This window comes from Megascapheus bottae, chromosome 21 (assembly GCF_031878675.1).
Source record: "Megascapheus bottae isolate mThoBot1 chromosome 21, mThoBot2.hap1, whole genome shotgun sequence".
Lineage (NCBI taxonomy): Eukaryota > Metazoa > Chordata > Mammalia > Rodentia > Geomyidae > Megascapheus > Megascapheus bottae.
Window position 1 is genome coordinate 24,242,843 of NC_143529.1, and position 23,247 is coordinate 24,266,089.

At 48.7% G+C, this 23,247-nt stretch overlaps 1 protein-coding gene across 2 annotated transcripts in view; it reads left to right on the forward strand.

The window, feature by feature from the left end:
- Vil1 (villin 1) overlaps positions 1–23,247 on the forward strand; it is a 29,108-nt gene that overhangs the window by 4,416 nt on the left and 1,445 nt on the right. For both annotated transcript variants that reach the window (XM_090354810.1, XM_090354809.1), the window contains exons 2-19: positions 1,010–1,095; positions 1,608–1,682; positions 2,765–2,961; positions 4,458–4,566; positions 4,664–4,774; positions 5,883–6,085; positions 6,181–6,259; positions 6,373–6,471; positions 6,913–7,066; positions 8,799–8,899; positions 8,972–9,109; positions 9,594–9,752; positions 12,100–12,279; positions 12,842–12,987; positions 14,855–14,999; positions 15,412–15,600; positions 17,053–17,121; positions 18,926–19,066. In XM_090354810.1, coding sequence (XP_090210936.1) covers positions 1,021–1,095; positions 1,608–1,682; positions 2,765–2,961; positions 4,458–4,566; positions 4,664–4,774; positions 5,883–6,085; positions 6,181–6,259; positions 6,373–6,471; positions 6,913–7,066; positions 8,799–8,899; positions 8,972–9,109; positions 9,594–9,752; positions 12,100–12,279; positions 12,842–12,987; positions 14,855–14,999; positions 15,412–15,600; positions 17,053–17,121; positions 18,926–19,066 — 2,370 coding nt within the window. In that variant the 5' untranslated portion in view covers positions 1,010–1,020. The remainder of the gene's footprint in view (positions 1–1,009; positions 1,096–1,607; positions 1,683–2,764; positions 2,962–4,457; positions 4,567–4,663; positions 4,775–5,882; positions 6,086–6,180; positions 6,260–6,372; positions 6,472–6,912; positions 7,067–8,798; positions 8,900–8,971; positions 9,110–9,593; positions 9,753–12,099; positions 12,280–12,841; positions 12,988–14,854; positions 15,000–15,411; positions 15,601–17,052; positions 17,122–18,925; positions 19,067–23,247) is intronic.

The following is a 23,247-nucleotide window of genomic DNA, read 5'->3' on the forward strand; positions in this document are numbered from 1 at the left end:
GCATGCTAGGGAAGTACTCTACCACTAGGCCAAACTCCCGGCCCCTCGGCTTCCTTTTTATCTATTTTAAAGCTACAGTTCCATGGTATTTACTACATTCATAATGAGCCATCATTTTTCATCTAATTCTGTAACTCTTCTATCATCCCAGTTGGAAACTCTATACCCATTAATAGTCACTCCCTATCCTTCCTCCCAGCCCCTGACAACCACAGCCCTTTATCTCTATAGATTTGCCTGTCTTAGATATGTAAATGGAGCTATTCAATATGTAGTTTTGTGTCTGCTGCTTTCATTTAGCATAAGCTTCCTCAGCATTGATTGTGGCATATGTATACCAGAATGTTATTCCTTTTTTTTTTTTTTTTTTGCCAGTCCTGGGGCTTGAACTCAGGGCCTGGGCGCTGTCCCTGAGTTTTTTTTTGCTCAAGGGTAGCGCATTCTACATAGCACTATGTCTGCCTTTTTCTGTTTAGTGGTACTGAGGAATCGAACCCAGGGCTTTATGTATGCTAGCCAAGCACTAAGCCACATTCCTAGCCCTGTGAGATTCTTATCTTTAATTAACCACCCAAATGCTGGCAGTGAATCTCAAGTGGTAGAGTGCCAACCTGAGCAAAAGAGCTAAGGTAAAGCACCCAGACCCTGAGTTCAAGCCCCAGTGCTAGAACAGAGAGAGAGAGAGAGAGAGAGAGAGAGAGAGAGAGAGAGAGAGAGAGAGAGAGAGAGAGAGAGAGAGAGAGAGAGAGAGAGAGAGAGATATGATTTGAGTGCAAGACTAAGGAGTGAGAGCTTTGATGGGATAGGGAGCCAACGCAGGTACTTGAGTGAGAGAGTCTAGAGACTGGGCTTTGGGCAATTAGGGTTTCTAGTGGGGAATCAGCCCTCTACCTCCCCAGGTAGTGAGCCTGCAGCTTCAGGACTCTGTGAGTGTTCTCCAGGGCTGAGCTGGAAGGGTAGCCTCTGACCCCAGCTCTTCAGCCCTGGCTTCCCCACATCTTCTCCCCAGACTCATTCACCATGACCAAACTGAATGCCCAAGTCAAAGGCTCTCTGAACGTCACCACTCCGGGGATACAGATATGGAGGATCGAGGTGAGCTATGCTGGGTGGGAGAGTGTGGGATGTAGGAGAGGAGGACAAGGCTTGGCATTGTCCCTGTCTCCCTCAGCCCTGTCCTGTGGGCTGCCTGGAGCTGCCACCTGCCACCAGCTCCACACTTCACTTCCTTGTCATCCACGCCCCTCCTCACTCCTCCTCCTTTGCTACATTTCTTCTTCCCTTTTCTCCACTTCTTCCCCAAGCTTTTTCCACCTTCCTCTCCACATCCTTGTCCTCCTTACTCCTAGAGGTTTCCTTTTTCTTCTCCTCTCCTTCTCCCTATTCCTAGGCTCCCTGCTTTTGTGAGTTCATTCATTTTTGCAGTGCTAGGAATGGAACCCAGGGTATATCACTCAGCGAGCTCTATGACCGAGCTACGCCTGCAGTGCTGCTGTACCCCTTTCCCCATGCACCCGGGCCTGCTTCCCTTGGGCCCCTCCTCCTCTTCCTCCTGAACTTTGGGGTGTGGTGGTCCAGGCAGCTCTCTGATCTCTGTCTCTCCTCAGGCCATGCAGATGGTGCCTGTCCCTTCCAGCACCTTTGGGAACTTCTTCGATGGCGACTGCTACATACTCCTGGCTGTGAGTGGAGCAAAGCCCCATGTGGTGTCAGGGAGGAAAGTGGAGGCTGAGGGTGATGGGGAGAGGTGGCCTGGCTTTGCTAGGGATAGCATTTCTGGTGTGCCCAGATACTGGCCTGTGAGACTCCCCAAGGGTGAGAAATGTACAGGAAAGCCTCCCCATATGGCTGAGGCAACCTCTGTGTATTCATAATGGGTGTGTGGGGAGGTGGCTTCTGTGCTAGTACCATGTCCCCTTTACCTAAATCCACATGTCCAACATCCTTAGTCATCTGACCTGAGCCACAGTTTTACTTCAGACTTTTTGGTGGTTACTTGGAGAAAAGTGTCTCTGCATGGGCTGGCTTTGAAACTACGATCTTCATCTCTTAGCTCCTTGAGTAGCTGGGATGTAGGCATGAGCCGTCAGGCCCAGCTCCCGATCACCTCCTTGATTTTCACTGGTACCATCTCCATTTTAAAGCCAGCCCAGGCACTACAAAGCTCTTCAGCTCCAGGCTACTGCCCTACCCCTAGTAGGTCTGGGTGCTGTCACTGAGCTCTTCAGCTCAAGGCTACCGCCTTACCTTTAAGCCAAGTCCCACTTCCCATTTTCTAGGAGTTAATTCGAGTTCAGAGTCTCAGGTCCTTTTGTGCTTGGCTGGCTTTGAACCCTGATCCTCAGATCTCAGCCTTCTGAGTAGCTAGGATTATAGGCATAAGCCACAGCACCCGGCTGAGCCTGCCATTTTTATAAGGGACTTGGGTATGACAGAATTTGTACCTATGGGAGTCTGTTCCCTACAGATAGAGGCAAAACCCTTAGAATACTTACACATGTGATCATCTGAAGGTTCTCTGAAGGGTCACACCTACCACTCTGAAAAACACTGCTATAATCCATGCAAACTATACCAAGATGAGGGGAGCAAGTTCCCAAGAAGGGATGCTATAACCCTGTCCCCATCTCAGAGTCAGAAGCAAGGCTAAGCCATAACTCGGAGCCTGACTAACCATTGTGCTTCCCTGGGCCAATCTTACTTTGGGACCCTATGCATAGGAGTCCAAGCCCTCTTTGGGGACACAGTTATCCTGTCTCCCCAGATCCACAAGACCAGCACCAACCTGTCCTATGACATCCACTATTGGATAGGCCAAAACTCATCTCAGGACGAGCAGGGGGCAGCTGCCATCTACACGACCCAGATGGACGATTTCCTGAAAGGCCGAGCTATCCAGCACCGAGAGGTCCAGGGGAATGAGAGTGATGCCTTCCGAGGCTACTTCAAGCAGGGCCTTGTGTACGCAGGGGTGCTCTGTGGCTGGGGATCAGAGGTGGGAATGGGAGGTGGGGGCTGAGCTGAAGAGGCAAGGACACTAAGATATACAGTGATGAGAAGAGCTTGTGCCCTGAGATATGACCTGGGCAGGGATGGAAGCCTGTAGCTGTGGAGGCTATGGCAAGAAATCATATGCACCAGTAGCTCACACCTGTAAATCTAGTGATTCAGGCAGCTGAGGATCACAGTTCAAAGCCAGCCTGGACAGAAAAGTCCCAGGAGACTCTTTTCTCCAATTAACTACTCAAAAACTGGAAATAGAGCTGTGGCTCAAAGTGATAGAGCACTAGCCTTGAGCAAAAGAGCTCAGGGACAGTGCCCCAGCCCTAAGTGCAAGACCTACAATGGAAGAAAGAAAGAACTCACATGGACATTGTGTAAAGTCTCATGGACTTTCATGCCCAGGTTGGCTTGGAACCTCCATTTTCCCACCTCAGCTTCTTAAGCCCCTAGGCATGAGCCACTAGCATCCAGATCTCTGGACTTCTGCTGAGTTTTCTCCAACTTTTCATTTCCTGTCCTTAATTTTGCTGTTGCTGAGCATTGGTCCTGTCCTTTTGAATGTACCTGAATTGAAACCCTCTGGCTCTGGTCCTGTGAATTTCTGTACATCAGGTTCAGAGTGCATCATTTCAGGCCCTTCCCTTTCCAACAAACAGGGGTAGCTGTCCCCTCTTCTCTAACTCTAGACTACTGACTTTTCTAGGAAAGTCTAAAGTTCTCGTTTCCCCATAGCAGTACATGCTCTTGAACTGAATTAGTTATTCCTGAACTCTAAGTCAGGCAGGGAACAATCCAGTTAGCGATATTGTTATTTTTTTTTTTCAGTTATGTGGCTTGAACTCAGAGACTGGGTACTATCTCTGAGCTTTTCTGCCCAAGGCTAACACTTTACAACTCTAAGCCACAGCTCCACTTCCAGTTTTCTGGTGGCTAATTGGAGATAAGAGTGCCATGGACTTTTCTGCCAGGGATGGCTTTGAACTATTATCCTCAGATCTCAGTCTACTGAGTAGTTAGTATTACAGGTATGAGCACTAGCACCCAGATAGCCATAGTCTTAAATACGTCTCCTCAGCTGGGCATGGTGGCTCATGCCTGTAATCCTAGCTACTCAGGAGGCTGAGGTCCGAGGATCAAGGTTCAAAGTCAGCCCAGGCACAAAAGGACTTGAGACTCTTATCTCCGATTAACCCCTAGAAAATGAGAAGTGGGGCTTGGCTCAAGGGTAGGGTGGTAGTCTTGAGCTGAAGAGCTCAGGGACAGGGCACAGGCCGAGTTCAAGCCCTATGACCCAGAAAAAAACAAAACAAAACAAAACAACAAAAACCATGTCTCCTCCCCCTATCCCATTCAGGGCCTCAGGAAGCCCCAGTGGCACGAGGCTGCTTGGGGAGGCCGGGGCTTAGAGCATCTCCCAATCTGACTTCCTTAGACCAGCTCTCCTCTCTTCCCAGGATTAAGAAAGGGGGCGTGGCTTCTGGCATGAAGCATGTGGAGACCAATTCCAGCGATGTCCAGCGGCTGTTGCACGTCAAGGGCAAGAGGAATGTGGTGGCTGGAGAGGTGGGTGTACCCTGCTGGGATATTAGAGGGAGGAAAGGAGATGTGGCCAGAGATGGACTGGCTGTGAGCAGCATTCAGACTTCTTCATACTTTCTAGGTGGAGATGTCCTGGAAGAGTTTCAACCGAGGGGATGTTTTCCTGCTGGACTTGGGGAAGCTTATCATTCAGTGGAACGGACCAGAGAGCAATCGCATGGAGAGACTCAGGGTAATCCTTCTTAGTTTTCAGGTTCCTGAAATCCCAGCTGGCTTTACCTGTTCCTGCAGACCCAGCACTGCTTCCAGTTAAACTGTCCAAACTCCTACCCATCTCTGACTGGTCTCCATTCCCCCAGGCCTCTCTCCAGTCACTGATGGGGACAGGATAGTGTATGAAGGAAGATCTATGTCTCCACATGTATGGAGATGCTTGTGAGTTAGTGTGTGTGCTTGTGACTAAGCCCCAAGGAGGAATGAGTCCTTATAGTACGGCAGACCCTAATGCTAAGCCTAGGGGACTGGGAGTGAATGATATGGACAGGGCCTCAGCCTGGCACTGGTCTCCAGCTGGCCATTGAGTGTTGGGGGCCAGACAAGAAGAGCAGAACAAGACAGGTGATTTGGGGGAGGAGTTTAGAGCTAGATATCCAGAGAAACTTCTAGAACAAGGGGCACCAGGGAGAGAAGATCCTAGGACAGGAAGGAAGGGACTGGTGAGAATTCTTGGCATAGCAGAAGAGTGCCAAGCAGGCACTGGGCAGGTTATGGGGCCAAAGGGTTGTACGTGAGGGTTGGGTTTGCAGCTCAGGCATTGGTGGTCATCGAACTTCTGAGTGGAGATGGGGCAAAGGAGAGGTCAAGGCCAGCAGGAGTCCCTGTGACCATGGGGAAGCCACAGAAGCAAGAGGTGCCTGGGGTCGAGCCCAGGCTGGTAGAATCTGGACTTACAGTTATGTAAGTCAGGTAAAGAGGCCATTTTTTTTTTTTTTTGCTAGTCCTGGGCTTGAGCTCAGGGCCTGAGCACTGTCCTTGGACTTTCTCAAGGCTAGAGCTCTACCACTTGAGCTACCACCGCTTCCAGCATTTTTCTATGTTATGTGGTATCGCAGAATCAAACTCTGGTCCTTGTGCATGCTAGGTGAGCACTCTACCACTAGGCCAAACTCCCAGCCCCAGTGCATTTCTTTTTGAATAACGTCACCCCTTCCCTCACCTCTCCCAGTTTTTCCCTCCTGTCCCCACCCACAAGTTCATTTTCAGGGTTGTGTGCAGTGAGAACCATAGCTGTATTTGTTCACCCTGTTCCTCCATTTCTGTGACCTGGGGCCTTCTTGCAGGGAATGACCCTGGCCAAGGAGATCCGAGACCAGGAGCGGGGCGGGCGCACTCACGTGGGTGTGGTGGATGGGGAGAAGGAATCTGAATCTCCAGAGCTGATGGCGGTCATGAACCACGTGCTTGGCCAGCGCAGGGAGCTGAAGGCTGCAGTGCCCGACTCCGTGGTGGAGCCAGCACTCAAGGCTGCCCTCAAATTGTATCAGTGAGTACTGGGCTGGGATCCTCCAGGTTGCTGAGGACTTCCAGGGGGCAGGGTGCCTTCCTAGCTGAGGGGTTTACCCTTGCTTTGTCCCACAGCGTGTCTGACTCAGAGGGGAAGCTGGTGGTTAGGGAAATCGCTACGCGGCCACTTACACAGAACCTGCTGAGCCACGAGGTGAGCAGACGCGGACCCACTCCTTCCTCATGCAGAGAAAACCATATGGTGCTAGGCCATGCGCATCACGCCACACCACCAGGCTCACCTGGTTCTTTCTCTGCCCGTTCCAGGACTGTTATATCCTGGACCAGGGAGGCCTGAAGATCTACGTGTGGAAGGGGAAGAATGCCAATGACCAGGAGAGGAAGGGAGCCATGAATCAGGCTTTGGTAGGGTCATGGGTTAGGAAGGAGGGTCAGGCTATGAGGACAGCAGACAACAGCAGGGCCTCAGACCAGGGCAGACTACAGGTGGAGGCCTATGGAGCGAGAACTGGGGTGGCGTAGGGGGCGTGGGGTGGTAGACACTGAGCTAGGATTAGAATCAAGGCACTGTCAAGTTAGAGTCAGGTTTGGTGTCGGAGCTGAGATCTGAGTTGGATCTAGAGCCAGCATTAGCTTTGAGTGTGAGAGCTGAGCCGGCATTCGGTTTAAGGCAGCGTCAGATTGCTACTCGCATTGAGAGCAGGGTAGGTTAGGCTGAGCGTCAGCATTGGGATTGGAGCCAGGAGAAGTTTTGAAGGTAGATCTGGTTAGAGCCAGGCTTTGACGTGCATGGGGGATGGGGAGCAAGAGGGGGACATAGCCTCCAGCCACCCCTTTTCTTCCCAGAACTTCATCAAGGCCAAGCAGTACCCCACAAGCACACAGGTGGAGGTACAAAATGATGGGGCCGAGTCCGCTGTCTTCCAGCAGCTCTTCCAGAAGTGGACAGTGCCCAGCCGGACTTCAGGCCTGGGCAAAACCCACACTGTGGGCTCTATAGGTAAGGACCGAGCAGAGCATTCTAAGGCCCAGGACTCAGGGGCCAGGACAGCAGACAGCATGGCCTTTCATCGTCCTTTCTTTTTTTTTTTGCCAGTCCTGGGCTTGAGCTCAGGGCCTGAGTCCTGTCCTTGGACTTTCTCAAGGCTAGAGCTCTACCACTTGAGCCTCAGCACCACTTCCGGCTTTTTGCTATGTATGTGGTACCGAGGAACCGAACCCGGGTCTTCGTGCATGCCAGGCAAGCACTTTAACCACTAGGCCAAACTCCCGGCCTCATCGTCCTTTCTTGCCTTGCCTTTTCGATGCACACTTCTGGCTCTGGACTCCCCAGATTAACTGAAGAGTTGTCACAGAGTAGGAGCTAAGAGTGACCTGCCTTTCATTCCCATGAGGCTGGGCCTTTCTAGGAACCAACCAAGCAATGTTTACTGAGGGAAATCTCAGTGCCGTGACCTGGGGAGGATGAAAGGAGAGTGTGCTGCTCCCATCCTAGAGGGAGCTGGGCAAAGCCAGTGCTTCAAGTCTGAATGCAACAAGGTGGGTGCATTGTGTAGAGCAATAAAGCTAAGGTCCTACTCTTCTTTCTTTCTTTCTCTCTCTCTCTCTCTCTCTCTCTCTCTCTCTCTCTTTCTTTCTTTCTCTCTTTCTGTGTATGTGGTACAAAGGAATTAAGCCCAGGTTGTGCTAGGCAAGCACTATACCACTAGGTCACACTCCCGGTCCCCTCTTGTTCCTTCTTTCCTTCCTTCCTTCCTTTCTCTTTTTCTTTTTCTTTTTGTCGGTCATGAGGCTTGAACTCTGGCCCTGGGCATCGTCCCTGAACTTTTCAGCTCTAGGATACCACCCTACCCCTTGAGCCACAGCCCTACTTCCTGTTATCTAGTGATTCATTGGAGATAAGAGTCTCTTGGTCTCTAGAGCCCAGGCTGGCTTTGAACCTTGATCCTCAGATCTCAGCCTCCTGAGTAGCTAGGATTACAGATGTGAGCCACCGTGCCCAGCTTACTCTTGTTCCTTTCTGTGCCTCCTCTGGCATTGATGAAGCAGGCATCTTTGGGGTAAGGAGGTGGAGAGGAGATTCTGTATTATCGTTTTACTATATTCTGTGTGGCCTTGGATAAGCTACTGAACTTTGATTATTTTTGGTGCTGGTATTGGAGATTGAACTCAGGACCTAGATATTGTCTCTTAGCTTTTTTTTTTCTTTGCCCAGTCCTGGGGCTCGAACTCAGGGTCTGGGCATTGTCATTGGACACCTTTAGCTCAAGGCAATCACTCTGCCACTTGAGCCACAGTGCCACTTCTGGCTTTTTGTGTGTATGTGGTACCAAGGAATAGAGCCTAGGGCTTTGTGCATGCTGGGCGAGCACTCTACCGCTAGGCCACGCTCCCGGCCCTCTTAGCTTCCTCACTCAAGGCTGGCACTCTACCACTGGAGCCACAATTCCATTTCTGGCTTTTTGATGATTCATTGAAGATGAGAGCCTCTAATACTTGCTGCCTGGGCTGGCTTTGAACTGTGAATTTCAGTTTCCAGCATCTTAAGTAGTTACAATTACAAGCATGAGCCATCCGTGCCTGGCTGCTACTAAACTTCACTCTCACTTTCCTAATAATTTCTGAATTTCCTTACAATTTTAAGAATCATAGCCACTACTCAGGGTTGTTGTGCAGACCTAGGGGATCATAGAGGGTGACAGTTGATGTCATGAAGCCCCTGTCCCCAACAGCCAAGGTGGAACAGGTGAAGTTTGATGCCACATCCATGCACGTCCAGCCTCAGGTAGCAGCCCAGCAGAAGATGGTGGACGATGGGAGTGGAGACGTGCAGGTGCGTGAGAGATGGTGGGTGGGGGTGGCAGAGCCCAGCTTGGAGCTCAGACCTATCCAATCCTGGTTTCAGGTGTGGCGCATTGAGAATCTAGAACTGGTACCTGTGGATTCCAAATGGGTGGGCCACTTCTATGGCGGCGATTGCTACCTGCTGCTCTATACCTACCTCATTGGCGAGAAACAGCACTACCTGCTCTACATCTGGCAGGTCAGGCCCTTGCCCTAGCTCACCTGGAATACCGCTGGCTCAGCCTCCCTTCCCCATGCCTCTGCTATTACCCTAGGTGTTGAATACCTCTGGCCATGGGGGCACTGCCAGAGGCAGTGCATTCTCTCCTGGGAGTATCTGGATGTCAGCTTGCTCCCAGTGTCCCTGTCCCCAGTCCTTTTGTGTGGGTTCTGTGAATCTCCTTTCCAGCATATTCCTGTCACCTGCTCTACCTGGGGTTTGGGTGTCAAATGTGAATGAGCAGGGAGTGAATTGTGCAGTCGTTCTGAGGGAAGAGAGCAGGTTTGGCAGTGAGGCGGGAAAGGATTAGGTTTAGAGCTGAGGTTAGAATTAGGCCTTGGCTCTGTGCAGGGTGGAGGTTTGTTGGGAAGGTTTGGGAATGTCGCTGGGGCCAAGGCTGGGGTTAGCACAGGAGCCTGATCTACCCCCCCGCCCCCTCAACCTCCTTCTTGTTCATCTCTAGGGCAGCCAGGCGAGCCAGGATGAAATTGCAGCCTCTGCCTATCAAGCTGTCATCCTGGACCAGAAGTACAATGATGAACCAGTCCAGATTCGGGTCCCAATGGGCAAGGAGCCAGCCCACCTTATGTCCATCTTCAAGGGACGCATGGTTGTCTACCAGGTCTGGCTGGCTGCTGTGTGGAGGCAGATGGGGAAGGGGTGTGGCGTGGGCATGGAGCTGGGCAAAGACCGTTCCTCCTAGAAACATGCTTTGAAGTTTTATTATCGGTGTAAAACTAGGAACAGAAACAACCACTTAGGTTCTTTAAAAATATAACTAATGAGCTCTCACCACATGCAAGTATTGTCTGCCTTCCACACCTATCCACTCTTCTACCTGAACAAGGTGGTTTTTTTTGCCAGATTAGCTGTATTGCATTGATGCTTTCCACAAAAAGACATCTTAAAAGCCTTAAAGCTATTTAAACACTAACTAATCTATTTATTTATTTTTAATTGTATTTTATTGTCAGGTTAATGTAGAGAGAGGTTACAGTTACATTTGTCAGGTAGTGGGTACATTACTTCTGGAACATTGATACCCCTTCTCATGTTTTTGTCCCCCTTCTCTCCCCAACTCCTCCCTAAATACTAATCTATTTAGTGGGCACCTTCTAAGTCAACAGACGTTTGCAAGTCACTGAGTAAGGAGAGGACTGAGCTGACGCCATGGCTCACGCCTTTAATCCTAGCTACTCAGGAGGCTGAGATCTGAGGATCATGGTTCAAAGCCAGTCCCGGCACAAAAGTCCAATATACTCTTATGTCCAATTAACCACTAGAAAACTGGAAGTAGTGCTGTGGCTCAAGTGGTAGAATGCTAGCCTTGAGCTGAAGAGCTCAGGGACAGTACCCAGGCCGAGAGTTCAAGTCCTATGACAACCACCACCACCACCAAAAAAAAAAAAAAAAAAGAAGAAAAAGAAAAAAGGAGAGGACCAGCTAGCTGTCATGGCTTAGTATCTCGTGGGGAGAAGACAGTCACATGATTGTGCCTGAGCAGTGAACTCAGCCAGAAGCATAGTGTGATTAAATGTCAGGTATTAAAATTAAGTTTAGCCAGGCCTGGGTGGCTCCTGCCTATAATCATAGCTGTTGAGATTTAAGGATCTTGGCTTGAAACCAGCCTGGACAGGAAAAATGGTAAGATTCTTCAGTTAACCACTAAAAAACCAGAAGCGGAGTTAAGAGCACTAATCTTGAGCAAAAAAGCTCAGAGAAATCACCCAGGACCTGAGTTCAAGCCTGAGGACCAGCACCCCCCACACACAGTTTCAATGGGGAAGAGGAAAGAAATATTGCGTATCTTGGGAAGGGGATTTAGTAAAGGGGTTGATATTTGGGACAGAGGTAAGACCTTAGCAAAGGTAAGGGCTTGAACTGCAAGGCCAGAGCAAGACTGAAGGCTCTTTGGATCAGTAAGAAGCTTAGCCAAGCCAGACCTGAAGGCTCAGAGAGAGAAGAGAATGTGGTCTAGGGGTAGAGTGCTTGACTAGCATGCATGAGTTCGATTCCTCAGTACCACATAAACAGAAAACCCCAGAAGTGGCACTGTGGCTCAGGGGGTATAGTGCTATCCTAGAGCAAAATAAGCTCAGGGACAGACCCTGAGTTCAAGCCCCAGGGCTGGCTAGAGAGAGCAAGAAAAAGATGGAGAGGGAGAGATGGAGAGAGGAAGAGGAGAGAGGGAGAAAGGGAGAGAGAGAGAGACAGACAGACAGACAGACAGACAGACAGACAGACAGACAGACAAAGAGAGAGACAGAGAAAAGGAGAGAGAGCATGCCTGCAAAGGCAGTTGGCATTTCTATAAGCAATGGGGAACCACAGCAGAAGATACCAGGATGAAAGCCATCAGGGGGAAGGCTAGTCTTGTGATAGTATTTTGGAGGACATGAAGGAGGGATAAGTAAATCCCTCCCCACCTCTGAGATATTACTTGAATTGAATTGCCTCTATGTGCGAGTGTGAACCCAGAGGTTGGAGGCTATCTTTTAGCTTTGATTTTGTTTTTGTTGGTTGCGGGGCTTAAACTTTGGGCCTGGGCACTGTCCCTGAGCTCTTCAGCTCAAGCCCTACCCCAGTGCCACTCTGGTTTTCTAGTGGTTAATTAGAGATAAGAGTCTCACAGACTTTAGTGTCTGGGCTGGCTTTGAACCGTAAGCCTCAGATCTCAGACTCCTGAGTAGCTAGGATTACAGGCATGAGCCACCTTTCCCAGCGTCTTCTTGCTTTTTTTGCTTTACCTCTTGAATCATACCTCCACGTTGACTTTTTGGTGATTAGTTGGAAGTAAGAATCTCACAAACATTTCTGTCCCAGCTGGCTTCAAATGTCAAACCTCAGATCTCAACCTCCTGAGTAGCTAGGATTCCAGGCTCGAGCCACCAGTAAGTACCCAGTGTACCGCCATCATCTTTACTAAGTCATCCCTGTTCCTCTCTGCTGCCTTCTCCCTACATCTGCAGGGAGGCACATCCCGAGACAACAACACGGAGCCCGTGCCCTCCACCAGGCTCTTCCAGGTCCGGGGAACAAGTGCCAACAACACCAAAGCCTTTGAGGTCACAGCCCGAGCCACCTCCCTCAATTCCAATGACGTCTTTATCCTCAAGACTCCGTCCTGCTGCTACCTGTGGTGTGGGAAGGTATGAAGAGCCTCCAGGCTCCCTATCCTCAAGTGGGCCCCAGGAGATCCTTAGCCACAGAGTGAATTGATTCAGGGTAGGACTTGGGCTGACCAGACCCCACTTTCTGGGTCTCCAGCTGCCTTAAAAAGCCTAAGCTCCCTCTTTGTTGCTCTGGTCTTTCTATTTTGTCTCCAAGTTCATTCAGGTTTTCTGTCCTGTCAGAACAGTCTGTAGGGTTCCATTCATCTCTAGGCACCTTGGATGGACTAGTGTTGGTTTATCTCTGTGACTTGGGCAGTTTCCCTGCACTATGTCACTGCCTCTCCATTTAATCTCTGAGGTCCTATGGCCTTCTCAGGTCCTCTGAATGGGCTTTCTCTCCTTTGCTCTGTCTCTGGCATGGCATGTAAGGGTGGAAGAGAGGATGGAGAATTGTCTCCATGGGGCTGTGGAAACAGGGTCCCAATCTGGAAGACCCCCTCAAAGATCCTGGCGCTCTGGGGCAGAATGTGACAGAAGAGGAGGGGAGGGGTGGCACTAGGGATGGTCTCCTCAACATAGACCACGCCACTCTCACCAGGGCTGCAGTGGTGATGAGCGGGAGATGGCCAAGATGGTTGCTGATACTATCTCCCGGACAGAAAAACAAGTGGTGGTCGAAGGGCAGGAGCCAGCCAACTTCTGGATGGCCCTGGGTGGGAAGGCACCCTACGCCAACACCAAGAGGTAACTTTTATTGGGTCCTCTGCTTCCAGCTCTTGTTCTGATGCCACTGTGCCCAGGGCTAGAAGGAGGTATTTCCTCAGCAGGGCTGCTGGTGGCTGCGGGGGGCACCTCAGAGAGCCACGGGGCTAACGATTTGTCCTCAGGAAAAGGTGCCAGAGTCCAGATCGTGCTCTTAGGGGCTGATTCAGCCACAAACACTCTTTCAAATGGGCTCTCTCGTGGCCGGGAGTTTGGCCTAGTGGTAAAGTGCTTGCCTAGCAAGCACGAAGACCCAGGTTTGATTCCTTGGTACCACCTGCATCGAAAAAGGTGGAAGTGGTGCTGTGGTTCAAGTGGTAGAGCTCTAGCCTTGAGAAAGCCCAAGAACAGTGCTCAGGCCCTGAGTTCAGTCCCCAGGTCTGGCAATAAAAAAAAAATCAAATGGTCTCTCTCTCTCTCTCTCTCTCTCTCTCTCTCTCTCTCTCTCTCTCTCTCTTCTCTCTCTCTCCCTCTCTTTCTCAGTAGTTACAGGAGTGAACTCAGGGCTTCTTACTTGCTTGCTAGGTGCTCTATCAGTTAAATCATACTTCTAGCCCGTAAATAGTTTTTGTAAAGAATATCCAGGTTGGGCGCTGGTGGCTTATGGCCGTAATCCTAGCTACTCAGGAGGCTGAGATCTCAGGATCCCGGCTCAAAGCCAGCCCAGGCCTGAAAGACCATGAGACTCTTGTCTCCAACAAATGACCACAAAACTGGAAGTGGTGCTGTGGCTCAAGTGGTAGAGCACTAGCCTTGAGCTGAAGGGCTCAGGGACAGTGCCCAGGCCCAGAGTTCAAGCCCCACTATAGACCAAAAAAAAAAAAAAGAAGAAGAAAGGAAGGAAGGGAGGGAGGGAGAGAGGAAGGAAGGAGGGAAGGAAGGAAGGAGAGAAGGAAGGAAAGAAGGAAAAAGAAAGAAAGGGAAGGAAGAGGAAGGAGGGAAGGAAGGGAGGGAGGGAGGGAAACAGGAAGGAAGGAAGGAAAAAAGAAAGAAAGAAAGAAAGAAAGAAGGAAAGAAAGAAAGAAAGGAAAGGAAGAGGAAGGAAGAGAGGGAAACAGGAAGAAAGGAAGGGAGGGAGGAAGGGAGGGAGGGAGGGAGATAAGAAGAAAGGAAGGGGACCGGGAGTTTGGCCTAGTGGTTAAAGTGCTTGCCTAGCATGCATGAAGACCCGGGTTCGATTCCTCGGTACCACATACATAGAAAAAAGCCGGAAGTGGTGCTGAGGCTCAAGTGGTAGAGCTCTAGCCTTGAGAAAGTCCAAGGACAGTGCTCAGGCCCTGAGCTCAAGCCCAGGACTGGCAAAAAAAAAAAAGAAAAAAGAAGAAGAAAGGAAGGAAGGAAAAAAGAAGTAGGAAGAGGAAGGAAGGGAGGAGGGAAGGGAGGGAAACAGGAAGGAAAAAAAGAAAAGAAGGAAAGAAAGAAAAAAAAGGAAGGAAGAGGAAGGAAGAGGGGGAGAGAGGGAAACAGGAAGGAAGGAAGGAAGGGAGGGAGGAAGGGAGGGAGGGAGGGAGACAAGAAAGAAGGAAGGAAGGAAGGAAAAAAGAAAGAAAGGGAAGCAGAGGAAGGAAGGAGGGAGGGAGGGAGGAAGGAAAAAGAAAAGAATTTCCAGAAGCAAAAGGACAGATAGCAGAAAGAACTTTCTCTGAGGATTATGGGATAGCTATCCAGAGAAGCAGTGTGGAGTTCTCTCTGGGAGCACTGGGGATGAGCAGGGAGCCCTTTTCAAGCATAAGGCCATGTTTTAAGGACATGGCCTTTCCATGCTAGTCCCTCAGATTCCCTTGGTATCTTCCAGCCTTCCTACACCCCCCATTCTTCCTGCCACTACAATCTTTTGTCCCCACTGCAGGCTACAGGAGGAAAACCCAGTCATCACCCCTCGGCTCTTTGAATGTTCCAACCAAACTGGGCGCTTCCTGGCCACAGAGATCCCGGACTTCAGCCAGGATGACCTGGAAGAGGATGATGTGTTCCTGCTGGATGTCTGGGACCAGGTAGGACCGAGGGTCTGGGAAGCTACCCTGCCCACCCACCTTGGTGTCACCACCAAGAAGCCCCATTAGCTTTAGAGTTTGGAGCCCTCTTTTCTTCCTCCCTAAGAATGGTATGATGAATACCGGACGCTGAAGAAGAGGCAGGGACACATCCCGAGGGCGAGATGCAGGCTTCTCTCCCAGTGTCCTCGAATTCCCCATTGTAGAAGGAGTTTTATTGAGAATTTTGGGCTCTAGGGACAGGTATCTGTCTAACTTCTTCATTTCCTGGATGCAGAGTCAAGTTCAGATGGCCAAGGTCCATCTTGAGTCGAAATGACTCAGGGTCTTTCACTGGGCAGAGACAGCTGGACAGGCAGAGCCCTATGGGCCAAGGAAGACAGGAAGGGCTAAGTTGTGCCACTCTCGCCAGGTGTTCTTCTGGATAGGGAAGCATGCCAATGAGGAGGAGAAGAAGGCTGCGGCTACCACCGTGCAGGAATACCTCAAGACCCATCCCAGTGGCCGTGACCCTCAGACTCCCATCATTGTGGTGAAGCAGGGACATGAGCCCCCCACCTTCACAGGCTGGTTTCTGGCTTGGGATCCCTTCAAATGGACTGTGAGTAGCCCCAAGCTACATGATTGGTGCTTGTAGCTCAGCACATCATTCTCCAGGTGTTGTCCTCATGGCCACACCCCTAAGGAAGATGGAATCCCATAGGCCTTGCTGGTCCTTTGGGATGTAAAAGGTTAGAGGGGCTTAGAACAAAAACGAAGCCTACACTAATTAAGCCCTCTGGTGAGGGAGAGGGAAGAAACTATTAAAAACTAAGTATAAGCCGGGCACTGGTGGTTCATGCCTGTAATCCTAGCTACTCAGGAAGCTGAGATATGAGGATCAAAGTTCAAAGCCAGTCTGGGCACTAAAAGTCCATGAGGCTTTTATCTCCAATTAACCACCAGAAAACCGGAAGTGGTGCTGTGGCTCAAGTGGTAGAGCGATAGCCTTGAGCTGAGCATGCTGGTCCACCTCTCTAATCTCTACACTCCAGAAGCAGAGGAAAGAGGATTGTGAGTTTGAGGCCAACCTGAGAGAATAACAAGATCCTATCTTAAGAAACCAAGGAATGGGGATATAGCTCAATGGGAGAGGGCTTGAGTAGCATGCTCAAGTGTATGGGTTTGATCTCACAAGACCAAAACATATCCAACTAAGACTAACGTACTAATCTCTTGTTTATGTGCTATACAAAGCTGATGGATGTTGATTAGAATTAAGCAGAATTCCAAAACCGAGTTCCTAGTTAGCCAGGTGTACTTTGTGTATTCTGAACTGCCACAACAGATGGCTTAGAGACCTCAATTCCTTCAAATCTATAGTGAGTTTTTTTTTAGATTTTTTATTAAAGAATTTATTAACATTGATTTTTGCATCATATTTCAAATGATGTGTTTAATAAACAAGTATTCAAGAAGGGAATCTCTATTGAGTTTTGTTTTTAACATTTTTCTCCTCTGGAAAACAAGGTCTCAGACTTCTAGGGGTGGAGGCAAGTGTCTAATTCTTCCCCATCCTTACCCTGGCCTAAGCAGGGGCAGATAAATGGCCTGATGTGCCCTACCCTGCCCTTTTTAGATCTATCAGCCCCTTTGGTCATATCCAGTTGGCATCTTTGCTCTCCAAGCTTCCTTTTTCTCTTTTTATCAGCAGGCCCCAGGCCAACTTTTTCTTCCTTTTTCCACCCTCACAGGGGACTATCCCCCTCCCCCCCACCCCCGCCCGCCTCACCTTTGGTACTGATACTAAGGCTTGAAATCAGGGTCTGTAGGCTGTTCTTAACTAGCTTTTTCACTCAGGGCTGGCACTTTACCACAACTCCATTTCTGTTTTTTTTTCTGGTAGTTAACCGAAGAGTCTCAGAGACGTTTTCTCTGGCTGGCATAGAACCATGATCCTAAGATCTCAGCCTCCTGAGAAATTAGGATTATTGTGTGCCACTAGTGCATAGCATGAAGGAAAACAGCCTCTTGTCTCTTGCTCAGTATGATCTGTTATGCATTTTATACACAGAATGCCAAATCTTACGAGGAGCTGAAGATGGAGCTTGGAAACTCTGAGGACTGGGGCCAGATCACTGCTGTGAGTATCAGGCAGGTGACTGCGTTGTGTGACTATCAGACCCAGGGTTGCTGAGAATGTTCTGCATGAGTGTGCTGTGTTTTCCTTTTCCATTCTTCTCCCTTCCCAGGATAGTTCTTTTCTTTCTGACACTGATGCATCTAGCTGCTTTTTCTCTCCATTTCCTAGTGAAATGCTCCCCATTTTTTTTATCATGCATAGGAGATTGAAGAGAATAACACATTAAAAAGTAAAATTTGAGCTGGGCGCTAGTGGCTTATGCCTATAATCCTAGCTACTCAGGAGGCTATCTGAGGATTGTGGTTCAAAGCCAACCTGGGCAGAAAAGTTGGTGAGACTCTTATCTCCAATTAGCCATCAGAAAATTGGAAGTGGAGTGTGGCTGAAAGTGATATGGTGCTAGTCTTGAGCAAAAGAGCTCAGTGGCAGTGCCCAGGTCCTGAGTTCAAACCCATGACAAAAAGGAAAAAAAGGTAAATTTTGAGTTAGGTACAGGTGGCTCATGTCTGTAATCCTCGATATTCAGGATGCTGAGATTTAAGGATCACAGCTTGAAGCCAGCCTGGGCAGATAAAACTGCAAGACTTACTTCCAATTAACCAGCAAAGGCTGGATGTAGAAGCATGGCTCAAGGGTTAGAGTCCCAGCCAAGAGTAAAAAACCCTTGTGAGAGCTTGAGACTGAGTGTCCTAAGTTCAAGCTTTAGTGCAGGTTGGAGAAGAGGGGAGAAATTTGCAGATTGAGTCAGGCCCAGTGGTATATGTCAGCAATGCCAGAACTCAAGACACTGAAGTAGGATTGTGAGCATAAGATCAGCTCTGGGCTATCCAGATCTATACCCTAATTCAAAAAGTAATTTGATAGTCTAGGAAGTTGACTTTGGCAATAATGGCCTCTGCATGCACCATCATCCTTGAGATTCATTCTCCAGGCAGAATGGATGCCTGAGATCTTTCCATTTCCATGGAAAAATATATTTAGCCTGGAGACTTGGATCTAAAGGCTTTGAGATCAAGAATTTCCTTCAAGAAATTTACAGATTCTGCCTCTGGGCCTCTCTGTCACTGACCCTGGCTTCTACTGACTAGAGCCCCAGGCCCAGAGGCCCAGAAGCAAGTCATTATCCTACCATTATAAGCTAGCATGATCCCCAGGCCACCACTGACCTTAGACTCCTCTTGAGGTAACTCCAAGTTTTGATCAACTGACATTGGAAGTCAAAGGTTTTATCTCACTATTATTTTGTAATGTTATTGATGTCTAATAAATTTGTCAAATCTGAAAAAAAAAAGAAATTTACAGATTCACAAGGGAAACAAGGCAAGCCTAACTCTACAGAAACGTATCCAGCACTGGACAGCAATTTCCCAAGGGCATTGGGCTAATTATGATGACATTCATAGCTTCTCCACCCATAGATTGTGGCACTTCTCAGTCCTGATGGCCTGACATGCAGGCTGGAAATGATAGGTCAAGGCTGAGTAAATTTATGGATGAGAGTTTCACCATAGATAAGAGAGTCAGAGTCATAAATATCCAGAGTAGATCTCCAACTCTAGGGGAATCTAGGGAGAAGTTAATAAGTCATTAAAAAAAAAAAAAAAGCCTGAGTCAACCTACTTTGGTCAGATAGAGACCACTGGCTCCTGGGTCTAATCAATGTGTTGTTGTGAGGTGTGTGTGTGTGTTGCAATAGGTGGGGCAAGCCAGGCTTCTCAAAGATAGTATCATAGGATCAATGGTGACTGGAGAAAGCCTGGAAGCTACACAGCAGCTGAAGCACCATGGATCCTTCTTTTCCTAGGACATCATGAGTCCCAAGGTGGATGTGTTCACGGCCAGCACCAGCCTCGGTTTAGGGACCCTGCCCATCTTCCCCCTGGAGCAGCTGGTAAACAAGCCTGTGGAAGAACTCCCGGAGGGTGTGGACCCCAGCAGGAAGGAGGTAAGTCAGCTTCTCCCAGGCGGACAATGAGGATGGAGCCATCCATGTGAAACAATCTGATTGTGCTTGGTAAGGGACAGGCTACTAGAGAATGTCCTGTGAACACAACAAGCCTGGTGTCATCTTCTTAAAGCTTCAATCTCTGGGGACAGAGCAGGGAAGCATAATGTCACTACTAATTTTAGGGATGAAATATCAAGCCAGGCACTGGTGGCTCATGTCTGTAATTCTAGCCACTCAAGAGGTTAAGATAATGAGATTATGATTCTGAGCCTGTTTAGTTAGGAAAGCCCATGAGACTATGACCTCCAGTTAACTTGGAAGTGGAGGTGTGGCTCAAGTGGTAGAGTGCTAGCCTTGAGTGAAAAAGCTAAGGGACAGTGTTCAGGCCCAGAGTTCAAAACCTAGTATTGGGATACCCCGCCCCAGAGTATTCAAAAATAATCTGGGTAAGTCAGAGACTTCTTTCTGGAAGATGAACAGGAAGTAATTAGCAAAGTAAATCAAACTCTTCCTGAAGAAGGAACAGCCAGAGAGGGAGGTGGGAACCAAACTGAGAGGTTCTTTTTTACTAGTCCTGGGGTTTGAACTCAAGGCCTAAGCACTGTCTTTGGACTTTTCTCAAGGCTAGCACTCTGACACTTGAGCCACAGCCCCACTTTCAGCTTTTTTCTATGTATGTGCTACCAAGGAATCGAACCTGAGTCTTCGTGCATACTAGGCAAGCCCTCTACCGCTAGGTCTTCTCCCCATGATGCAATGTGTTTGCATCCTCAAAGCTCAGGAAGGTGCTGTGGTTGAATCGGTTGTAGTTTGACACACAAACACACACCACACACACACTACACACTTTTTTGGGGAGAGGGGGGTGACACTGGAGTAGAACTCAGAATCTTGCTCTTTTTTTTTTTTTTTTTGCCAGTTCTGGGCTTGGGCTCAGGGTTTGAGCACTGTCCTTGGACTTTCTCAAGGCTAGCATTCTACCACTGAGTCTCAGCACCACTTCCGGCTTTTTGTTATGTATGTGGGGTACCGAGGAATCAAACCCAGGTCTTCGTGCATGCTAGGCAAGCACGCTACCACTAGGCAAAACTCCCTGCCCCAGAATCTTGCTCTTGCTAGCAGGAGCCCTACCACTTGAGCCACACCCTTTGTTGACATTAGTTTTTGGGTCGGGTGTCTGTCACCTTTCTGTTTGCCTGGGGCTGGCTCCTTCCACAGAGCTGGTATGACTATCCTGTGCCACCACATCATACTTACACTTTTTTTGTGTGTGTGGGGGCCATGGGGCTTGAACTTGGCCTGGGTTCTGTCCCTGAGCTCTTCAGCTCAAGGCTACCACCCTACCATTGACCCAAGCCCCACTTCCCCATTTCCTAGAGATTAATTGGAGATAAAGAGTCCCAGGTCCTTTTGTGCCCAGGCTGGCTTGGAACTGTGATCCTCAGATCTCAGCCTTCTAAGTAGTTAGGATTATAGGCATGAGCCACTGCGCCCACCCCAGACTTATACTTTGTCTTGAAGCATAGTCTTCTCATTTTCCTGCCTCCTGAGTAGTTGGAATTCTAGATATGAGCCACAGTGACTAGCTCGGACCTTTTTTCTTTTTGGTCAGTCATGGAGCTTGGACTCTGGGCCTGGGCATTATCCTTGAGCTGAAGAGCTCAAGGCTACTGCCCTACCCCTTGAGCCATAGCCATAGCACTACTTCCAGTTTTCTAGTGGTTAATTGAGATGAGTCTCTTAGCATTTAGTGCCCAGGCTGGCTTTGAACCATGATTCTCAGATCTCAGCCTCCTGAGTAGCTAGGATTGCAGACGTGAGCCACTGCACTCAGCTTAGACTTACATTTTCTTTTGTTTTTGCAAGTCCCTGGGCTTGAGCTCAGGGCCTGACCGTTGTCCTTAGGCTTTCTCAAGGCTAGAACTCTACCACTAGAGCCACAGTACCACTTCCAGCTTTTTTCTATGTATGTGGTACCAAGGAATCAAACCTGAGTCTTCGTGCATGCGAGACAAGCACTCTACCATTAGGCCAAACTCCCAGCCCCAGACTTACATTTTTTTAAAGACCACTTTATCTGCTCAGTAAAAAACTAGCAGGTGACAAAAGAAGCTAGAAAGGGACTAATGCTGCTGTCTGGTGGGAAGACATGGGGGCACTTAGAATAGGAAGTAGGCAAGGATGTACAGAGAAGATGGTTTATAGAAATACTTAGAATACAAGATTATGAGAGGACTCTTGTGTCATTCTCTGAGAGAATAAAGACTGGGTTTAGAGGATGATAATGAATTTGGCAGTAGCCCTGTGGTTCAAGCAACCTTTTCTAGTTGTGGTACATGGATGGTCAGTCAATTCAGGGGACATCAGGACAGAGATGGAAATCCTGGACTCCTCAGCACATTGTCCATTCATGTGGTTAGGGTAGTGACAGGTTTTCAGTCCTAAGCTAAATTTTGATGTCCTAAACTTTCTGAGAGGAAACTTTAAAAAATTAATTTCAGCCGGGCTTGGTGGCTCATGCTTATAATCCTACTCAGGAGGCTGAGATCTGAGGATCAAGATTCAAAGCCAGCCAAGGCACTAAAAACCCTGAGACTCTTACTTATCTCCAATCAACCACTAGAAAACTGGAAGTGGCACTGTGGCTCAAGGGTAGGGTGGTAGCCTTGAGCTGAAGAGCTCAGGGACAATGCCTAGGCCCAGAGTTCAAGCCCCCCTCACAAAAAAAATTGGTGCTGGTCCTAAGGCTTGAACTTAGGGCCTGCCTGAGAACTGTCCCTAAACCATTTTACTCTGCCAATTGAGCCAGAGTGCTGCTTTTTTTTTTTTTTCTTGTTCATGTGGTACCCAGGGCTTCATGCATGCTAGGCAAGCAGTCTACCACAAAGCCACATCCTCTGCCTCCTTTGGTAGTTTATTGGAGATAATACTTTTCTACTTAGGCTGGCTTTGAACTGCAAGCCTTAGATCTCAACCTCCTGAGTAGCTAGGATTATAGGTATGAGACACTGATACATGACTTATGTTAGTTTCTTATAATGGAAATAGTAGGCATCCTTGAGGGAGAGCTGAGAAGGTAGGGCAAGTTTTCAGATCTTCAGGGCTATTCCAAACTCTGAAGGTGAACAAGTGACAAGAGCAGGATGGCAGCACTTGCTGCATGCAATAAGTAAATGTTGTGGTTCAATGAGTAAACCTCAAGGGAAGTGGATATGGGTGTGGGTGAGGTTAGTAATCAGCTGGCAGAGTTCAAGAGCAGTACCCACAGAGACACAAGTTCACTGGGATGGGCATTCTCTGCTATCTGGAAGGAGGTCAGAGTCCAGCAGTTGACACAGCTGAGGAGACAGTGTGGCTAGACCAGAATGGGCATAGTGGAGCCATATGCAGATGTAGGCCACAGCAGCCACATCTGGGCAGAACCAGGGCTGGAAGTACTACACATAGACTTTATTACTCTTTTTTTTAAAACAAACAAACAAACAAACAAGTTGCTTCATTGCCCTGCCTGAGGATGGAGGGGTTCCTAAGATCCTCAAGGAAAGAGTGCCTGGGAGTAGAAGGCTCCTTAATAGGTAGAAAAACTGGGACGCAAGACCCACTGTGAGCGTGCAACCCATCTAGAGGTATTTACCAAGGAGCTGTTCAATCTAGGGGTGTCTGATTGTCAATGAAATGTGTCCCAGGACAACCCACTTCAGCGGGGCAGCTCAAGATTTAAAGAAAACAACACATTTATTCTGGTCCTGTCCACTTCTAAGCTATTGAGTATGAGATAAAGGCTGAGATAAGCTGCTTTATTGCAGTTTCATTTCACTAAGTACCCTTGCATGTGCCTGGAGGGCAGTTAGCTGCCTTATACATACAACCAACTAGGGATCCATGTCATTCCCATCAATCCCCTATTTTATAAAGTTGTGCTCATCTTTGGGGTTACTTACCAGATCAGAGGAGTTGGTATCAGCAGTCATTCACATATTTTTTCCCCCTCAAAATGGGCAATATAGAAACTCTAAATTTGTTCCTTGGGCTTCCTACTTTTCCTCTTTGGACCCTTTCCTTCCTCAGTTCTACTTTCAACAGCTGTTCTCCCACTATCTTTTAAAGCCAAACCCACATAGTAAACATGGACAGGGTGGGACCTACGTGTTGCCTTTTATACAGACACAAACCCAAAT